Consider the following 18,992-nt stretch of genomic DNA (forward strand, 5'->3'; position numbering starts at 1 on the left):
CTCACTCTGTCGCCCAGGCTGGAGTACAGTGGCGTGATCTCAGCTCACTGCAAGCTCTGCCTCTGGGGTTCAAGTGATTCTCCTGCCTCAGCCTCCTGAGTAGCTGGGATTACAGTCACGTGCTACCATACCTGGCTAATTTTTGTATTTTTACTAGAGACAGGGTTTCACTATGTTGGTCAGGCTGGTCTCGAATTTCTGAGCTCGTGATCCACCCCCCTTGGCCTCCCAAAGTGCTGGGATTACAGGAGTGAGCCACCGCGCCTGGCCTCCTCTTTTTTATAATAGTCACCATAGTAATATAAGGAATTACTATATTAAAAGCCCAAACAGATATATTTATTTGACCTGAATATTTTTTTAAAATATTAATATCACTTTAACTCTATTACATCTTGCTGTTAAGATTTTGACTTTTCTTACACCAGTGAAGATGAGAAAATGGAAATAAAGAAATGCTAGGCATTATTAAGCGTTAATATAATTATAGTAGATCTCATTTAATCTTTAAAACAAAGTAGAGTGAATGTTTTAATTTCTAATTTATATCTAATTTTCAGAGGCTAATATATTTCCTAGGGTCACGTAGCTAGAATATTGTAGAGCTAAAACTTGAACCCAGAGATTCTGATTGAGAAAATAGCTATGTTTTTATTTTTTAATAATTTTGAAATAACTGGCAGGTCAAGTATTTGGGGAGAGGTTGTCAAAATAAGTAAGAATTTGCCTTTAGAGAAGCATATTCCTGAGGTTAAAAGCACAGTAACCTTCATAGATGGGAATTGAACAATGAGAACACTTGGACACAGGGCGGGGAACATCACACACTGGGACCCGTCATGGGGTGGGGGATGGGGGAGGGATAGCATTAGGAGAAATACCTAATGTAAATGATGAGTTAATGGGTGCAGCACACCGACATGGCACATGTATACCTATGTAATAAACCTGCACGTTGTGCACATGTACCCTAGAACTTAAAGTATAATAAAAAAGAAAATAATTAAAAATGAATATAAATTTAAAAAAAGCACAGTAACTTGAATTAGTTTGGACAGGAAACAGAGTTAGGTTTCTTCTTTTAACTTTGTTGTAGAAGTATTTCCTCTGTTTTATTTTGCTATCATCCATCTCCTAGGCTCTAGATCCATGGCATGTCTTATAGAAAGATACTAACATAGCTTTTAATGCATTTTATACACACACACACACATACACACACACACACACACACTTTTATATCTTTTCTAAAGTAAATCCATTCCCTCACCTCAAATGTGAAAGACCTTAAGTGGCTGGCCTAGTTTGGAATCTTGTCTCTTGTATAGCTGCTGAGTTCACACCTGCTGCTTCTCCATCTGCTACAATTTTAGATCAGTAAGACCTTCTTGAAATATGTGGAAAATGTCAAACATACTCCCAAAAAAGTGCTGTCTTCTTTTAAGCTGATGGTGTCCTGAGATGACTGAGGTTTTTTGTTGTTGTTGTTTTTTCCCCAATGATTAGCACTCACCTCTTTTTTTTTTTTTTCCAGTGACCTACAGTCTCTTTATTTAAGGGATCAAGACAACTTGGCCATGGTTTAAAGAACAGAGAAATAACATTTCAAGAGTAAATGTCATTGTACTTGACGGCAGTCACTTGAAAGGTCATCTATTCTATACTTATAAGAAATTAATTGTACACCTGAATGATACAATAATTTTTAGCCATTAAAAAATTTAGTGAATGTGCAAATGGGTTTCTTTTCATCTCAATCTTAATATATCCAGTATAATAAATTTTGTATTTAAGAATAACATCTAATAATGATGTTTGCACATTCATGCAGATGTTTACTCTGAGCAAGATTCTACTAGCCATTGTAATGTAAGGGCTCAAAAACGTAATCAGTAAGGAACTTGATGAAATTATATTTGCATGGGTATACTGGTGGTTCTTGACTTAAATATTAAGTTCTTATTTTTTGTGCTAAATATTTAGACATGGAATTTTGTGTTTGTTTTCTTATACATTTATATATATATTTTATTGTACTTTTCTTAGATTACTTCAAAAGTACCTTGTTTCCCACAGCAATAAGGAAGGTGCAGGGGTAATACAGTGGCTCAAAGGAGCAGGAAGTGGTGAATCCTTAATTTGTTATATAGGAAAACTGCCCATATTTAAATGGGAGCATTATTATGCTTCAAGTGTATGTTGGGGTTTAGTGTTAATATTTTGTGTTCCTTCTATAGATATATTCTGGAATATATCTACAGATTTAGGATGGAATTCACCAGTAATAGTTTTTGTAGCGGTAAAGAATCATTCGTTGAACGTTTGTTTTAATTCTATCCAAAATGACAACACACCATGTAATCTTGGGTGTTCACTTACTTATAAAATAAAGGCATTAGACATCTATAAAGTTATGTGACTCTTTGATCTTCAGACAATCTGCAGCTTCGGGGTCACACTGGGGCAGGGCTTCTTTATCACTGGAAATGGCTGATGGGGGACAAAAGGAGGAGATGAGTCTTCTGGGAGAGCTGTCAGCACTAATGGTTTGCTAGACCCTGACGTGTGGAATTGCTCAGACTGATTTTTCTTCCTACGTCTCTGTTAGATCCTAAATCTTGATCTGGTCTCACTGTAATTTTTTTTGTACCTTTTAACAATCTAGGCTGTTTTGAACTGTACTCTCTTTGCTGTCACTTGGGGCATCTCCCTATGGCAATCTCACTCACAACTCCTGTCTGAACTGAATAGTATGAACACATCTACCAAGAAGAAAATTAATTAGGTAGCCACAGGCAATGTAAATACAGTCACGATTCCACCTAGAAATCTAAACTTTTTCAAACATGTGCTTTGAGGATTTTCAGAATGCACAGTGCCAATCAGTTTACTTCCTGGAATTTGTATGTTTGAGTGCTTTGATTTTTCCCTGAAAGAAAACAAAACAGACAGTGAACTGAAATGTGCGATGCAGTTTAGAGAATGAAAGGCCCAAGTATCTGGCAAAATAGCATTTTACATATTTCTGCTTCACCTTGGCCTCAGATATGTATGGAAACATTTGGTTCTAAACAGAATTCTCAACAGCAACACCAACCTTTCTTAAAAATGTAACATTTCTCAAAGTCTCAAAAGCATGGTAAGAGCTTTGCTTATTCTTTTGCCAAATGCCTGTGAGTCAAGGCTGAAATTTTGGGCTAGTTGATATGGTGATAAGGTATTTTAAGTAGAGCTTATTGTTAATCTCTTCAGGATGCTAGTCTTTTGGCCTGTAGTCTAATTTTAGTCTTGCCAATTCACAGAAGGTTCCAGAATCTCACTGCTAAACCCCTGACTTGGGTAGGGGTGGTGCTGTTTGCTGTCAGTCTTCCCTGATTCTGCCTGGGTGAATAGCACTTGTTTCCCTGTTATCAGTGCTGCTTCTCCGGCATGCTTCTAGCTCCTTCTTGCTGGACCTTTAGCTTACTGTCATTTGTTGTATGGTCTCCCTGTTGTCTATATCTGGACTGCTTCCCAGCATTTCCTTCTTCCCACAGATGAGTAAATTTCAAAAGGTCTTTTCTCCTAACATATCTTGTACTACAAGCACCTGAGTCTTCTATACATGAATATTGTGGGATGCCTTCACCGTTTGTACAGATCATTCCACTGGGCCTTTCTCCTAAGGAAAAGGAATGCTTTTAATTCTGTCACTGGGTAGGCAGAGCTTGGAACTTTGGCTAGCTGCTTCTAGAAACACAGAAGAACTGACAAACTGAACCTATCTATTCTGCCCATCCTGTGTAGGGCCTGCACTAAAAGGGAAAATGCCATAGTTTATTCAGTACTCCATCATGAGGATGTCCTGGGACTGCCACTATTTCTTCCTCAGAAAAGATACCAATTGTGAATATGTCTTTGACTATAGGGAATTATGATTTGGAAGGCTACCATTTGACTGTCATGTTTTTAAAAGAGCTGTTTGGTAATAAGCTGCTATTGAATATTAAATTGGAAAAAATAAATGCAAAATAATCATAATCACAAACAATAACAATAACCAAATGGGTTCTTTCTACAGACATTGAAAACTATGTGATCTTTGTGTTGCTTTTATGGATTTGGCTACTAAGAAACTTAGATCTAAGTGTAGGATGTAACTACACTGTTCTGTATCATATTCTCAGTAGTCTCATTTCCCTATTATATATGTAAGTGATTTCTCGCTTACGAAAAATTTAGCTTTATTTCATAGTCAGTGTAATTTTTTGTTTGGTGTTTTGTGTGTTTATTTTAAGCCAGGTCAGTTTTTTGTGGGTAAGTGAGATACAAATAAAAAATGCATTCAGAAGTCAGAAACATACAGATATCAAGTGTTAAAGATTAGCTATTAACATTTTCATATTGAACACATTCCATAATTATATATGAAGACTACAGGTCAGTCTTTCCTGCACTGCTGCTGGGTGTGTATGGGAGCTGGATGGAATGGTTTGTCAGAAAAGATACTGCTCAAAAAAAAGAAATTCAAGTCAATTACCGACTGTCAATATGAGTTCTCATCTATAAAAGGGGACTATAATGTGGAAATCATTGTTATTCCAGAAAGAATTACTTCAAATGAACTGTTTCTAGCATGTCCAGAAATAATTGGCATGAAAATCATGACTAAAACCTATACCTAACAGCCTGGAAGTAGGTCTGATCATCAAAAACCAACACAGTGTAACATTTGAATGTCTATTCTCACCATGGGCAGTGAAAACACAGCCCTGCAAACCCCATAATATTGATTTACAGAGCTGTTCTTAAACATAACTTTGGATTGTGTTGGACTCCTTCTTAGAATGGCACCAAGTATCCACCAGTATTCACCTCCAAACATTGCTGTGATAGTCAGAGCTCAGAATCAGTTGTTAACAATACATAATTTACAGTTCCTTCAGAGATACGTCTTCTTTTGCTTTAGATGAGATCAAGAAAATTGTGGAAAGGTCTTTTTCTCAGCTGTTACCCTTTTGCCCATTGATCTAAGACAAATGGCCTAACCTAGCTAAAGGATGGCACAAACAGCTAAGGATGCCTAATATGGATTTCCAAGGAAGTTTGCCAAAAAGACTTGCCCCATTTCTCATCATTCAACATGGACACTCCATCTTCAACAGCAGGAGTCAGTGCTGCCACATTACTAATGTTTGGCAGCCTCTCAAAACTTGCTTTGACCATTTCCATAGAGATTTGGATGACACCTTACACAACACATAGTATGTTCTAGAGGCTCATCTGTCCGTATTTAGTCTTCATTTGTTTTTTCACAAGAGTCGATTTTGTTAGGAAACATAGTATTCAATTATAATTTTCTGCTACTGTCAATTCCTAGGCAGTCGTACAGTGTCCAGAAGGCAAAAGGACAAGTATGCACTGCCCTACTGACCTACTTTCCACACTGCTGCACAGGAAAATCTGACAGAGGACAGTAACAAACATCTCACCAGCTCATGCGTTCTCTTTTGATCCTAATTCCGAGAGACTCACCAAAGACATGAAGAGAAAACAAACAATACTTTTCTTGGAAATATTGTAATTGCTGGTATATTTGTTGTTCTGGCATAAGGTAGAAATCGTCAGGTAAACATTGCTTCCTTTTGGATCAAAAAAGAAATTTAACCAAATAAAGGCAAGAGGTATGAGGGAAGATAATGGGAAATAAATGAGATTTGAGAAATCAGTGGAGATTCAAGTGGTTTTTTTTTTCTTTTGTAGTTGATAATACTCTGTTTTAAATCAGTGAATTTTACTTATATATGCTGGTCCTTTTTTTTTCTAGTTACCAGAACAATACTCAGTGAACTTATGAATATATGGTAAATATTAAACACATCCCACTTGGATAAGAAGATATGTGAGTTGATGAGAATAGCTAAGTCTAAAGTCAGATGTGTTCCATAAACATAGTGTTTATGGAGTTGGTGCATATTCACTTCTCAGTAAGTTATGCTTTCTTAATTTCTTTTTGGTGCTAGGTGATATTCTGCTAAGTACACATAAGTATAGTAAGGTTGGTTAGTAAACTAGTAAAATTCTCCCCTAGCTATTAGTAAATAGCTTCTGCCTTATGTCTCCAAAATATCTCTCCCATTATCCTGATCTTGATTGCTATTTTATATTAAAAGAAGACATGTGAATGTATCTGAACATTTAAAATTTTTTTTATTTCTTATTTATCTTTAAAAATACAGTGTGCTATACTAGTACTATGACTAATAAATAGCATCATTGACTCCTTGATCACTTACTATCAGCCAGGCAGTCCTAAGTGTCCCACTTATATTAACTCACTTAATGCATGCAACAATGCCATGAGGCACTATTTTTATCATTTGCATATTTACATATAAGGAAACAGAGACACTAATATTAAGTAGCAAGTGAAATAAATGGGAGTCGAAGTTCCATAGTCTATTTTTTTTTTTTTTTTTTCTTGAGACGGAGTCTCACTCTGTCGCCCAGGCTGGAGTGCAGTGGCGCAATCTCGGCTCACTGCAAGCTCCGCCTCCCAGGTTCACGCCATTCTCCTGCCTCAGCCTCTCCGAGTAGCTGGGATTACAGGCGCCCGCCACCACGCCCGGCTAATTTTTTTGTATTTTTTAGTAGAGACGAGGTTTCACCACAGTCTCGATCTCCTGACCTGGTGATCCGCCCGCCTCGGCCTCCCAAAGTGCTGGGATTACAAGCGTGAGCCACCGCGCCCGGCCTCCATAGTCTATTAATAGTTTTAGAGTTCAGGATAGTCTCTATTACTCTAACCTACCTCATTAAGCAGCATCCTTGACTATTCTAGGTAAAGAGTATTGTATTCTTTTCTAACATAAAAACATGACTTGCTACTATATTTGTTTAGATTCAACTTTACTGGAACACATCTTAGCTTTGACATTTACAGACATGGGTTAGCTTTCATTTTGTTGCAAGATAAAAGGCAATCTGATATTTAGTTTACCTGCAAAAGACAGTTAGGAAGCCCTAGAGGAACCTAATTAAAATGCAGCACATTTCCAAGGCACCATATCTTGCTGTGTTGCCATAGAAACAACGAGGATTTCTGGTCACTGACCTTCGAGGGAATCAGGATATATTTTCATAAGGTTCATAAGAGAAGCCATCCTAGTACATTAACCTATAGTTGCAGATCAACTATAGGTTATGGAAATTCCCTATGCAATTCTAGCCAATTTTAAAACCAAATTATACTAGCAAAACTTACTAGAGGCTCAAACTAAGGGCTCCTTGAAGGAATGTGGTTTAACTGCTTCCAATATAAGATTTCAAATAACTAAGGACACTGTAGTAGCAGCAAAAACATTAAAGAAAAGCTCAGGTAATTACACAAAGAACATTGGAACTAAAATCATATTTAGGAATCGTTTTAGTGTTATATCTATTCTACTGCATTCTGGGTTCTTCAATTCTAGGCTTACTCAAAGGATAAAATGAACATTACTGCCTCAAACAACTACACCTAGAAAATCAAACTTTATTATGCAATATTAAGTTGCTAATATTATTTATACCTATAGATTCTTAATTCATGTCCTTTACTATTTATTTATAAATTCATTCATTCCATTACTAAATATGTATAATTGACAATCCTAGTTATACCTTAATTTATATTTTTTTGGCTATTTGACATAAGCCAAGTACCCATGCCATGATTCAACATAGAAAATTACAAAGCCCACCTTACTGTAGACTGCTGCTCTTATTGTATCGACGTTCGTATCTTCCACTGAAAATAAATAACTTAGTTCTATAATCAGGATATGTCTGGTTTAGTTACAAGGAAATATCTATCAGGTGCTAATTTCTCTTAGAATTAGAAATCTTGGCCAGGTGTGGTGGCTCACACCTGTAATCCCAGCACTTTGGGAGGCCGAGGCAGGTGGATTACCTGAGGTCAGGAGTTTGAGACCAGCCTGGCCAACATGGTGAACCCCGTCTCTACTAAAAATACAAAAATTAGTCAGGCTGAGGTGTTGGGTGCCTGTAATCCCAGCTACTCGAGAGGCTGAGGCAGGAGAATCGCTTGAACCTGGGAGGTGGAGGTTGCAGTGAACTGAGATTGTGCCATTGCACTCTAGCCTAGGTGACAAGAGCAAGACTCCATCTCAAAAAAAAAAAAAAAAAAAGAAGAAATTTCTCTATATGTATCTATAGATAAAGATATATGTTTATAGATATATAGAGAGATATATAGAGACATATATAGAGATGAGAGATATGTGTACACATATATATAGATACACATTTGTGTGTGTGAGTGTGTGTGTGTATGTTTGTCTTCAGGCACCTGAAGAAAAACAGATATACTAGGAAAACTTACTAAAGGCTCAAACTCTAGTAAGTTTTCTTTAGGTGCCTGACGAAAAACAAATATCTAATTATTATACCTAGAAAAGTGGGGCTATCACCCCATTTCCTAGACTTCTGGAAGTTTTCTTAAATAGCTGTGTGTCCTCACTCAGACACTATGTGGCCAAGGGGCTGAGAGCGTAGACTGTGGTGCTGTAATGTTGGGCCTCTTGGCTCTGCCACTTACTAGCTGCGTGGCCATGGGAAAGTTATCTAGCCTGTGGGTGCCTCTGTTGGCTTATGTATAAAATTAGAATCATAATGGAACCTATTAAGGTTGTTTTGAGAATTAAATGACTTAATATTGATAAATCACTTACATGTATATTTGACACATAATAATTTGTCTAAAGTATAGCCAATAACAGGGACAGAGCTCCTATGAAAATGTCAGCCCTGTTGCACTCTTGCCCTGCCCTAGACAGAAGGAACAAAGTGGGATGAACGCATTCCAGATAAAACACAGAGTTCCATTAGTGTATGGACAGAGGCAGTCTGTCAGGTTTACAGACTTGAAAAGAAAACGTGTTTTTTTCCTCAGTATGGATTTAGACAGCACTATCTTTGAGAATTAATGGTTGTCTTTGAGATGTGTGAATGCATGAGTGTGTTTGTGTTTAATCCAGTAGTGAAAAGGAAAAGCTGTTTTTCTTTCTATACACTCACTCCCAACACTCAATATTTCCAGAACACTTCATTTCTGACACCACGTGTGTGTGTGGGGTGTGTTTTCTACACCAAGCAATTCTCCCATTCTTTGTGGCTACCAACTGGGTATCCCGTAATTCAGATCGGACACTATCTACCTGGAGTTAGCATTGACCCACAGGTTAAAGGCTCAGTTTTACAAGATTTTTCCCCTCCCCACTGAAAATGACAATCACAAGTGATGAGTCCTCATGTTACTCATAGCTTCTGTTTGACTTGTCTACAAATCCAAGGTCTCCACGGCCCTCTCCTCAGGTTTGATAATTTGCTAGTGTGATTCACAGACTTCAGGAAAACAGTTTGCTTACTAGATTACCAGTTTGTTATAAAAGGATACAACTCAGAAACAGCCAGATGGAAGAGATGCACAGGGAAAGGTATGGGGGAGGCGTGGGGAGCTTGCATGCCTTCTCTGGACACACCACCCTTCCCAGCACCTCTGCATGTTCTCCTATTTCAAAGCACTCTGAATCCTGTCTTTTAGGGATTTTTATGGATTCTTCATCATGGAAGCATTGTTGCTTATTAACTCAATCTCCAGCTCGTCTTCTCTCCCTTCCCCAGAAGATGTGAATGGGGCTAAAAGCTTCAAGCTTCTTATCATGGCTTGACCTTTCTGGTGACCAGCCCCTATCCAGGAACCCAGCAAGAGTCACTTCATTAGAAGAGAAGATGCTACCCTCACCCAGGGACTAAGGAGCTCTGTCAGAGAGCAGGGTCACAGACCAAATATTAGAACAAAAGATGACCCTAGCACCCCTACCACTAGGGAAACTACAAGGGTTTTAGGAGCTCTTTGTAAGAACTGGAGGCAGAAACCAAATACATATTTTCATATATGTATATATTTATTATGTCACAAATAGCTACATACTGGATGAGCCAGAAAGATGAAGAAACATATTTGCACCTCACACTAGTGCAGAGATTCTGAAAAAGACCCCACTCGGAATACCAAACCACACATTAGATTATTCTGCTCCCAATTGTGTGCCAAAGTGCACTCTGAACCGTTTTGGTAAAGCCCACCATGGAGTCATATGAAGCTGAATAACTTGGGAGAATGTATGTCTGCAAAATAAACCTAGGACCGGATTGATCCTCAGGCCACTTGGCAGGTGAATGTCTCAGGAGTGAACATGAGACAAGCTTCCTGAAAAGGCTTATATGACTTATAGAACTTTTTGTTTAAGTGCTTGGTCCCAAATAAACTATTAAGGTATATAAAATAATTCACTGCTCATAAATAACTGTCAGATAAATATTAAGGGAAGAAACACTTTAAAGGAGAATTTGTATCCACATAAATCCTTAAATTCATGGTCACAACTTTCCTAATCTCAAATTGTTCTAGGTCACTGCTATCAGTCTAGTTCTGTCCTATATTTCTTAATTTAATATCAATACTTTTACATTTTTAAAATATGCTGCTTTAGGTAGATTTAAAATATATCCTAACCACCATTTTCTAACCTTCCTGAAATATACTGTTCAATAACAAATACTTTCCTTGCTTAAGCATAACTTAAATAAAACAAGAAACTTACCATTTCTCTCTAGTGTAAGATGGCACATGCAGCTTAGCACTCTGTAGTAGTCTCTTTTCAATTAGGTAAAAAAGGAAGTTTCTATGGTAACCATCCTTATAGTCACTCATTCCTCCTTCCTTCCTCGCCAGTGCCCAATATATATCACATTACTCATGAATACATATAAACTGCTAGCATGTCTAGAATATTCTGTCTTGAAATTGTACTTTCTACTAGTGACCTTTAGAAATGACTATGCCCCAGAATAATTAAAAAGAGAAACCAAATAATTTTTAAATTAATTTATATAGAGTTTTTCACCATCAAGTTTATTTTCAGCACCCATGGGGAGTTAATAGATCTTCCCTGAAAGAGAAAAACCTTTCCCAAGGAAAAATCCTAGAATTCATATATTTGGCAACATTTAAAGGAGACCATGACATTTTTATCAGTCTAGAGAATTGATCTCCTTTAAGGTGACTCTGGTAGTTCCAACGATGTTTAAAGGCATTTCCTGGAAAAAAAAGAGCGAGAGAAAAAGAGAGAGAGAGAATTTCTGATGATTTAAAAAAAAAAGTGGGGAATGCTGAGTTAGACAAAGTTAACCACATTCTCTCAGAGCCTTGAATGTGCTAATATGTGCTAATGTGTCTTATGGATCTCTAAGGAGGATGTAGTCAAAATCGTCTTTTACACTGCTTAGTTCCCTGGAACCCACTTTTTTTTTTTTTTATCACAGCCACTTAAGGAACCAGTGCATACCTAAACACACTTCTGGCAGTGTTGCTTCAGGGAATTCCGAGTGTAGGGTTAATGTTCCATTTTCTCTACCTCTTCTAAAATTCCTCCTTCTTCAAATGGCTATTAATAACTTTACATTTATGTCCATTGTGTCAGTTCTTAATTCATGTTGCTTATAAGCATGATTTTTATTATTAAAGTGAGATGGGATAAAAATAAAATATTTTTGCAATGAGATAACATTTTATTTTAATTCTCACAATTTATATACAAACACAAATTAATAAAACACATCACAAAATGGTAAAATTTCATATTTAGTATTTATAGGTGCATAGTTTCATGCTCACATATTTTTAAGTATTATATATATTAACAAATTTCACAATACATCATTATTCTTAGACAGTATCATTAAAAGACACCTAAAAATCTTATAATATATGATAGCAAATCACTAACAACTTCTGAACAACAGCAACAAAAAAATAGTGAGGATTTAGAAATAAGTGGTAGTCACTTAGGTGTTTTTAATTTGTTTTAACATCATAGATTGAAGCCACAAAATCCACAGCACACAAAGACCCTGCTACCATGTATTCACTTCAGTGAAAGGGAAGCACCGAAATGCTGAGTGGGGGCAGGTACAGATACTTGAATCACTGCTGATGGAAGACTTCAAGATACACTGTAAAAACTTTGAGAAATGTCATGACTGGGCACATTGGAACTGAGCACTTGTACAGGATGGAACGTCTGTCAGCAGATCTCAAGAAACTGGGAGCAAAGATATTTCTTAGGCTTCAGGTTCGTAGTCTTGATACCCTTCCTAATATTAGGAGAATCAAAACAACAGCACACACTGTTAGTATAAGTTTCAATCACGCATCAGCACTGACAGCCAATGAGATAGGAAATGGCTCCCTACTTACAGTAAAATTTACAATCAATGTTTTTGCAAATATTCTGCAGCAAACGTTGTCTTATTTTTAATAGTTGTGTCTTCCTTGTCCGATATAGAAGTGAATTACGGTAGTAGTCAGAGTTAAAATATCTAGGTTCTAATCTGGATGTGCCATTTAATGATCATATACTTAGTTTGGTAGGACAAATAAGTTGGACTATCTGGTTCTCAGTTTCTTCACCTATAAAATGTGAGAACAAAATCAAGCGGTCTATAAAGCCTTTTCCAGATGAAGATGCTCTAATTCTCAGAAGGAAATTAAGATGTTTGAAGGCAAGGTACATTTTCCCTACTTTCACTCTCCCAGTTGCAAATTTCATCTTCATTTATGGCTTCAATTATTACTTGTATTTCAAACCTCAAGCTCTCCAAACAGTATCTGGATAGCATCCACAATGCAAATATTAATGGATTTAATTAAAGGGGTCAGATTATTCCTCCTAAAGAGTAACTCTAATAATATCAGGATTCTGCTTAAAAACAAACAAATAAGCATACCTTCAATAACTCAAGTTGTTTTCTGAATAGAATACAAACTGAAATGACAAGATTGTCCTAATACTCTATAACTTGTCTTTGACCCATAGCTGCAAGTTCAATCTATCACCATTTTCCTTGTTCCTAACCGTGAGTCGTAATTATTCACTGTTCTCAGGCATATCCATTTGCATTCTCAGACATATATGCTTTTGCTTCTGATATTCCCTTGTGCCAGAACGTCCTCTGTTTGTTTTGACCTACCATATCTCTTACCTTTTCCCACCCAGATCAACATTACCTCCTCAGTAAAACTTCTCCTGATTGATTGAAACAGATCCTTTAAAATGTTATACTTTTTAGTATATCTTATATATTTTTGCTCCTGTGATGCCTGGTACATCGAAGACAATCAATAATGTTTGTTAAAGGAATCATAATGAAGAAATGAATGAATGAATTTCTATTTTTTTCATCAAACCTACCACACTGTAAACTCCTTATGTCCTGGTAATGTCAATTACTCTATAGTTTTCTATAGTGTTTAGTACTGTGTCTTGCATAAAAGACCCCAAAATCCTGGAAATTCTTATTAGGCAAACAAACAATTTAATCTCAATTTCTATAAGTTGAATTATTATCAATATGCCTTTTGTGTGTTTGTGTGAGACAGTCTTGCTCTGTTGCCAAGATTGGAGTGCAGGGGTGCCATCTCAGCTCACTGCAACCTCTGCCTCCTGGGTTCCAGTGACTCTCGTGCCTCAGTCTCCCAAGTAGCTGGAACTATAGGCGTGTAACACCATGCCCGGCTAATTTTTGTATTTTTAGTAGAGATGGGGTTTCACCATGTTGGCCAGACTGGTCTCGACCTCCTGGCCTCAAGTAACCTGGCCACTTTGGCTCACAAAGTGCGGGATTACAGGTGTGAACTGCTGCGCCCATCCTCGACATGCCTTTTAATAATGCCGTGAGGAATAATACATAACCAAACTACAACATACTTGAACTCAATTTTTAATGGAACCATTATATAGTTTCTTTTCTTGTGATATCTTCATTTGGTTTTGATTATCAGGGTAATATTGGTCTCACAGAATTAGTTGGGAAATGTCTCCTCTTCTGTGTTTTGCAAGAGATATTAATTGGTGTTAACTAATTAGTATTAATTCCTCTTTAAATGTTTGGTAGAATTTACCAGTGATGCCATCTCGGCCTGGGATTTTCTTTGCAGGTAGTTTTTTTTTATTATTACTAATTTAATCTATTCACTGTGTTACAAATCTTTTCAGATTTACTATGTCTTCTTGGGCCAGTTTTATTCATCTAACAGTATTTTCTAATTTCCCTTTTGATATATTTTCTATTAAAGATACTTATATTTTCAATCAAAATAAAATTAACAATCAAATTATGTTGTTTAAAACATTATACTGGAATATATCAATTGTTGCAAATCATGCATTTATCTTTTCATTCTATAACTTTTGTGGGTAACTTTTATTTTACTATGCAATCATCCCATTGGACATGTATGGCAAAAAATAATTACCTTCCTTTGGCATTCCATTGATTTCCATAACTTTCCATTTAGAAATTTATTTTAGAATGTAAAGTTTCTAAAAATATATTCTCTAATGCAGGGGTTAGTAAACTTTTCCTGTAAAGGGTCAAGTAGTAAGTATTTTAAGCTATGTGGACTACATATGATTTCTGTTACATCCTTTCTTCCTCTTCATCTTCCTCCTCCTCTTTTTTTTTTAAGGACCCTTTAAAAATGTAAAAACCATTCTTAACTTGCAAGTTGTCCACGTAATGAGCATGTAGAGAGCAAATGATTCTCACTAAGCACTAATGAAAGAGAAATGTGACAATGACTGGTTTTGGTTACTGTCTGTTAGAAAGATTCAGCTTGGACTCCTACCTCAGAAGGCATTTCATAAGCCTCATTGTCAGGATCCACAGGCATATCTTCCAGAATTCCTTCCTGTGGGGCTCCTTCTTCACTCTAATATTTAAAGTAAGAAGCACAAAAAGAACATGATGAAATAGCATTTTTCACTTTTAAAAATCAGAACCATGTTTTGGAAAAATCTTACATATAGGGATGCTGGCCAGGGATGTTGAAAATGGCACACCTTAATATTACTACTGGCATTCTAAACTCCACAATGCCTTCGGGGAAACACTGTGGCAACATGGGTTATCAACCCTCAAAGTATGTAAACTTTTTGCTCAAGTAATTCACTATTTAGGAAATAATCCACAGCTATAGTCCAAAGATATTTTACACAAGATCAATGACAGCAGGAAACAAAATTTTTAGAATTGTTAACTAAATGTTCAATGAATAATGAAGAGTTAAAAAAATTATTGCTGGGTGCAGTGGTTCACTCCTGTGATTTCAGCACTTTGGGAGGCTGAGGCAGGTGGATCATTTGAGTCCAGGATTTCAAGACCAGCGTGGGTAACACAATGAAACCCCATCTCTACTAAAAATAGAAATAAATAGCTGGGCATGGTGGAACATGCCTACAGTCCCAGCCACTTGGGAGGCTGAGGCAGGAGGATCACTTGAGCCTGGGAGGTAGAGGCTACAGTGAGCTATGTGCATGCCACTGCATTCCAGCCTGGGTGACAGAGCGAGACCTTGTCTTAAAAAAAATTATCATTCAACTACTCAGTAGCTTATGATAAAGACATATATTACTATTACCTGAGAACTATGTAACAACAACCTACTTATGGTATAATTAGCAGGCTATAAGGTATTGTCTATATTATAGATACAACCTACATAGAATTCAGATGCAAAGGTAAAAAGTTGGGAAGAAAACACAATAAAATATGAAAGTTATTTTGTTGGATAGTTATGTATGTTATTTTGACTTTTTTTCTAAGTGTTTAACTTTTATAACCACTTATAATGTGAAAGCATACATATTTAACACATTAATTTTAAATGACAACAAAGAAACAAATTCTTTTCTGAAATTTGAAGACTGAGACTATATATATTGAAGGAAAATAATCAAATACATGGTCAGAAGATTTTTCTAGGTATCTCTTCCTAGACAAAGAATACTACAAAACTCAGCCTGAAATGGTCATGGCTTTGTTGGTATTCTTCACTAAATACCTTTTGTTGCTTTGCATTTATTTCAGCAAAGTAATTATAAGAAGATAAAGGTAAATGAAAATTCAAAGAACAGAGAGGCCTAAATAGACTTGGAGGAAGAGATCAAATAATCCCTCAGCCAACGCGGCTGACTTTCAACAACATGTCTGATGTAAAAAAGTCTCCCCATGGCCGGGCGCGGTGGCTCACGCCTGTAATCCCAGCACTTTGGGAGGCCGAGGCGGGTGGATCACGAGGTCAGGAGATCGAGACCATCCTGGCTAACATGGTGAAACCCAGTCTCTACTAAAAATACAAAAAATTAGCCGGGCGTGGTGGCGGGCACCTGTAGTCCCAGCTACTCGGGAGGCTGAGGCAGGAGAATGGCGTGAACCCGGGAGGCGCAGCTTGCAGTGAGCGGAGATCGCGCCACTGCACTCCAGCCTGGGAGACAGAGGGAGACTCTGTCTCAAAAAAAAAAAAAAGCCTCCCCATGTCTTCACATGGAAGTGACTGACAGGGACGCAGAAGTATAAGAAAATGGCTGACAGTAAGAAAAGGTCAAACTGAAGATCATGCTGATGGTAGGTGGGCAGAGAAGCTTATAGATCATTCTGCCTTTGCCAATGCCCTTTTTATAAACTAGAAAAAATCCAAATAATATATAAATTAAATAAAATATAAACCACCCCAAACTACCTCACTTTAAAATGTGGAGTAAAGATATTGTTTTCATAGCGTTTCACTTCTTGGTAGATACGGGCTCTGCTGCAGGGTGGCTAGGCACAAGGCCTTCCATGTCACAGGACTTGAGCTCAAGTCCTAGCTTCTCTAGATGACAGAGCTTTTGTGATGCTGAGAAGTTTCCTATGCTTTTTCTGAGTGTCAATTAGCCTTAGTGATCAAACGGAGCAGCAAAACCTTCTTTACAACGGGGAGAAGCAAACGACATCATTAACTTTCTCATTAATATTTAGATTACTGTTACGATATCCAAGTATAAGGGAAATAAGGCAAATTTTTTTCCATGCATTTTGAAACTGACAGAGATTTGATTTTCTAATATAATTTGAAAATTTTGATATGGACCACACAAGTAAATATGGCGGACCTACCCTGTTTGTTGTTTGATGATCAAAAAGGAGTTGTTACGTCGGAACTAAGACTGATGGATATTACTGGATATGTTTATATGTTATTTGGCTGAACTTTGAAGGATGTACGCAGATGTGTAGGTTAGGTGAGTGTGTGTGTCTGCATGGTTCCAGCCTGGGTGAGTGGGTGTGTACGAGAGCGCCCTGCAGTAATGGAACGGCGTCCTGTCCGGGTGGGTTCCCATACTGCTCCCTGAGCTGCCAGAATAGGCTCTAGCCACCTGCGGTCTCCACTGAAATAATTAGGTAAGTTATTTGACTTGTTTGTATTAATCTTTCTTAAATGTATATATAGCTCACATTAATTTCAATGTTTGATGTCAGAAGTGATTTATCTTTATTTAGGAGTTTGATGGTGTTTTGTGTCCAGAAATTTGCCATAGGAACTTAATTCTTGCTTATATCAATTAGCCAATGGTAAAACTGGTTTTGTTATATGTTGTTTTGCTTCAAGTCACAGTTTCCAGAAACTACTGATGAAGTTAAGTGAGGATTTACTGTATTATGTGCCGTCTGATGGAAGTACATACACATCACCGTCTTAAACCAAGACCGTACTAGTTTAAGTGGGCTATTGTTCACTGACCCAATAACTTCATCAAGTGGGAACAAGTTACACTAGGGATAACAGCACATTCCTATCCTAGAGTCCAAATCGACAATAGGGTTTACGACCTCAATGTTGGATCAGGTCATCCTAATGGTGTAACTGCTATTAAAGGTTCGTTTGTTCGACGATTGAAGTCCTACATGATCCGTGAGGTCAGGAAATCTATAGCATCCAGGCCAACATGGTGAAACTCCATCTCTACTAAAATACAAGTTAGCCTGGCGTGGTGGTGCGCCTATAGTCCCAGCTACTCAGGAGACTGAGGCAGGGGAATCACTTGAACCTGGGAGGTGGAGATTGCAGTGAGCCCAGGTCACACCATTGCAGTCCAGCCTGGCGACAGAGTGAGACTCTGTCTCAAAATAAATAAATAAATAAATAAATTAATTAATTAATCAATAAATAAATAGAAAAAGAAAAAAAAAGAAAAGCCCTACGTGATCCGAATTTGAATTTGATTAACATTTAACTATCACTGACAACTTACAGCAAATATAAGGCGGTGAAAAACATGTTCACTGTTCACAACACTGGCTACAATCAGCAAATTTTGCACTGTGAAAAACTACACAAGACAAAGAATACATCGAATTTCAACAAGTAAATTGTAACTAAAAAGAAGTTAGCGGGAACCTGCCGCTTAAAGTAGAAGTGAGAGAGCATTAGCCAACTGCAACCTAAGAACTTTATTTCATTCTTATTGGGATCCCGACATAAGCAAATTGAAAACACATATGAGGTAGTTGGGGAAATTTGAACACTGACTGGATATTTAAGAATTATCGTTTATTTCTTTAGGTGTGATGATATATTCCAGTTTTACTTTAAAAAGTTCTTAACTTTTACAAATTAATTAAATGTTTACAGACCAAATAAGGTATCTATCTAGGTTTGGGTGGGGGAAATAGGTGGGATATAGAAGAAACATGAGTTTAATATTTCATCAGTTTTAAAAAGTATATACAGTAGTCTTCTTTTATCCGTGGTTTTGTTTTCCATGGTTTCAGTTGCCCCCCACCAACCGCAGCCCCAAAATACTGAGATATTTTGAGAGAGAAAGAGAGGGAAAGAGAAAGTGAGACCATACCCACATAACTTTTATTACAGTATATTATTATAATTGTTCTCTTTTGTTATTAGTTATTGTTGTTAATCTCTTACTGTGCCTAGTTTATAAATTAAACTTTTTCATAGGTATGTAAGCATTGGAAAAAAACAGTATATGTAGGGTTTGCTACTATCTGCAATTTCAGGTGTCCAAGTGGGGGTTTCAGAATGTATCCCTGTAGATAAAGGAAGACTG

The 18,992-nt window shown here is 37.0% G+C and overlaps 1 protein-coding gene across 6 annotated transcripts in view; it reads right to left on the reverse strand.

Moving 5' to 3' along the window:
- Nucleotides 1–11,590: 11,590 nt before the first annotated feature.
- Nucleotides 11,591–18,992, reverse strand: part of SNCA (synuclein alpha) — a 113,253-nt gene continuing 105,851 nt past the window's right edge. For all 6 annotated transcript variants that reach the window (XM_030819128.1, XM_003257539.4, XM_030819127.1 and 3 more), the window contains 2 exons: nt 14,732–14,815; nt 11,591–12,198 (listed from right to left, as the gene is read on the reverse strand). In XM_030819128.1, coding sequence (XP_030674988.1) covers nt 12,166–12,198; nt 14,732–14,815 — 117 coding nt within the window. In that variant the 3' untranslated portion in view covers nt 11,591–12,165. The remainder of the gene's footprint in view (nt 12,199–14,731; nt 14,816–18,992) is intronic.

The sequence above is a fragment of the Nomascus leucogenys genome, chromosome 9 (assembly GCF_006542625.1).
Source record: "Nomascus leucogenys isolate Asia chromosome 9, Asia_NLE_v1, whole genome shotgun sequence".
Lineage (NCBI taxonomy): Eukaryota > Metazoa > Chordata > Mammalia > Primates > Hylobatidae > Nomascus > Nomascus leucogenys.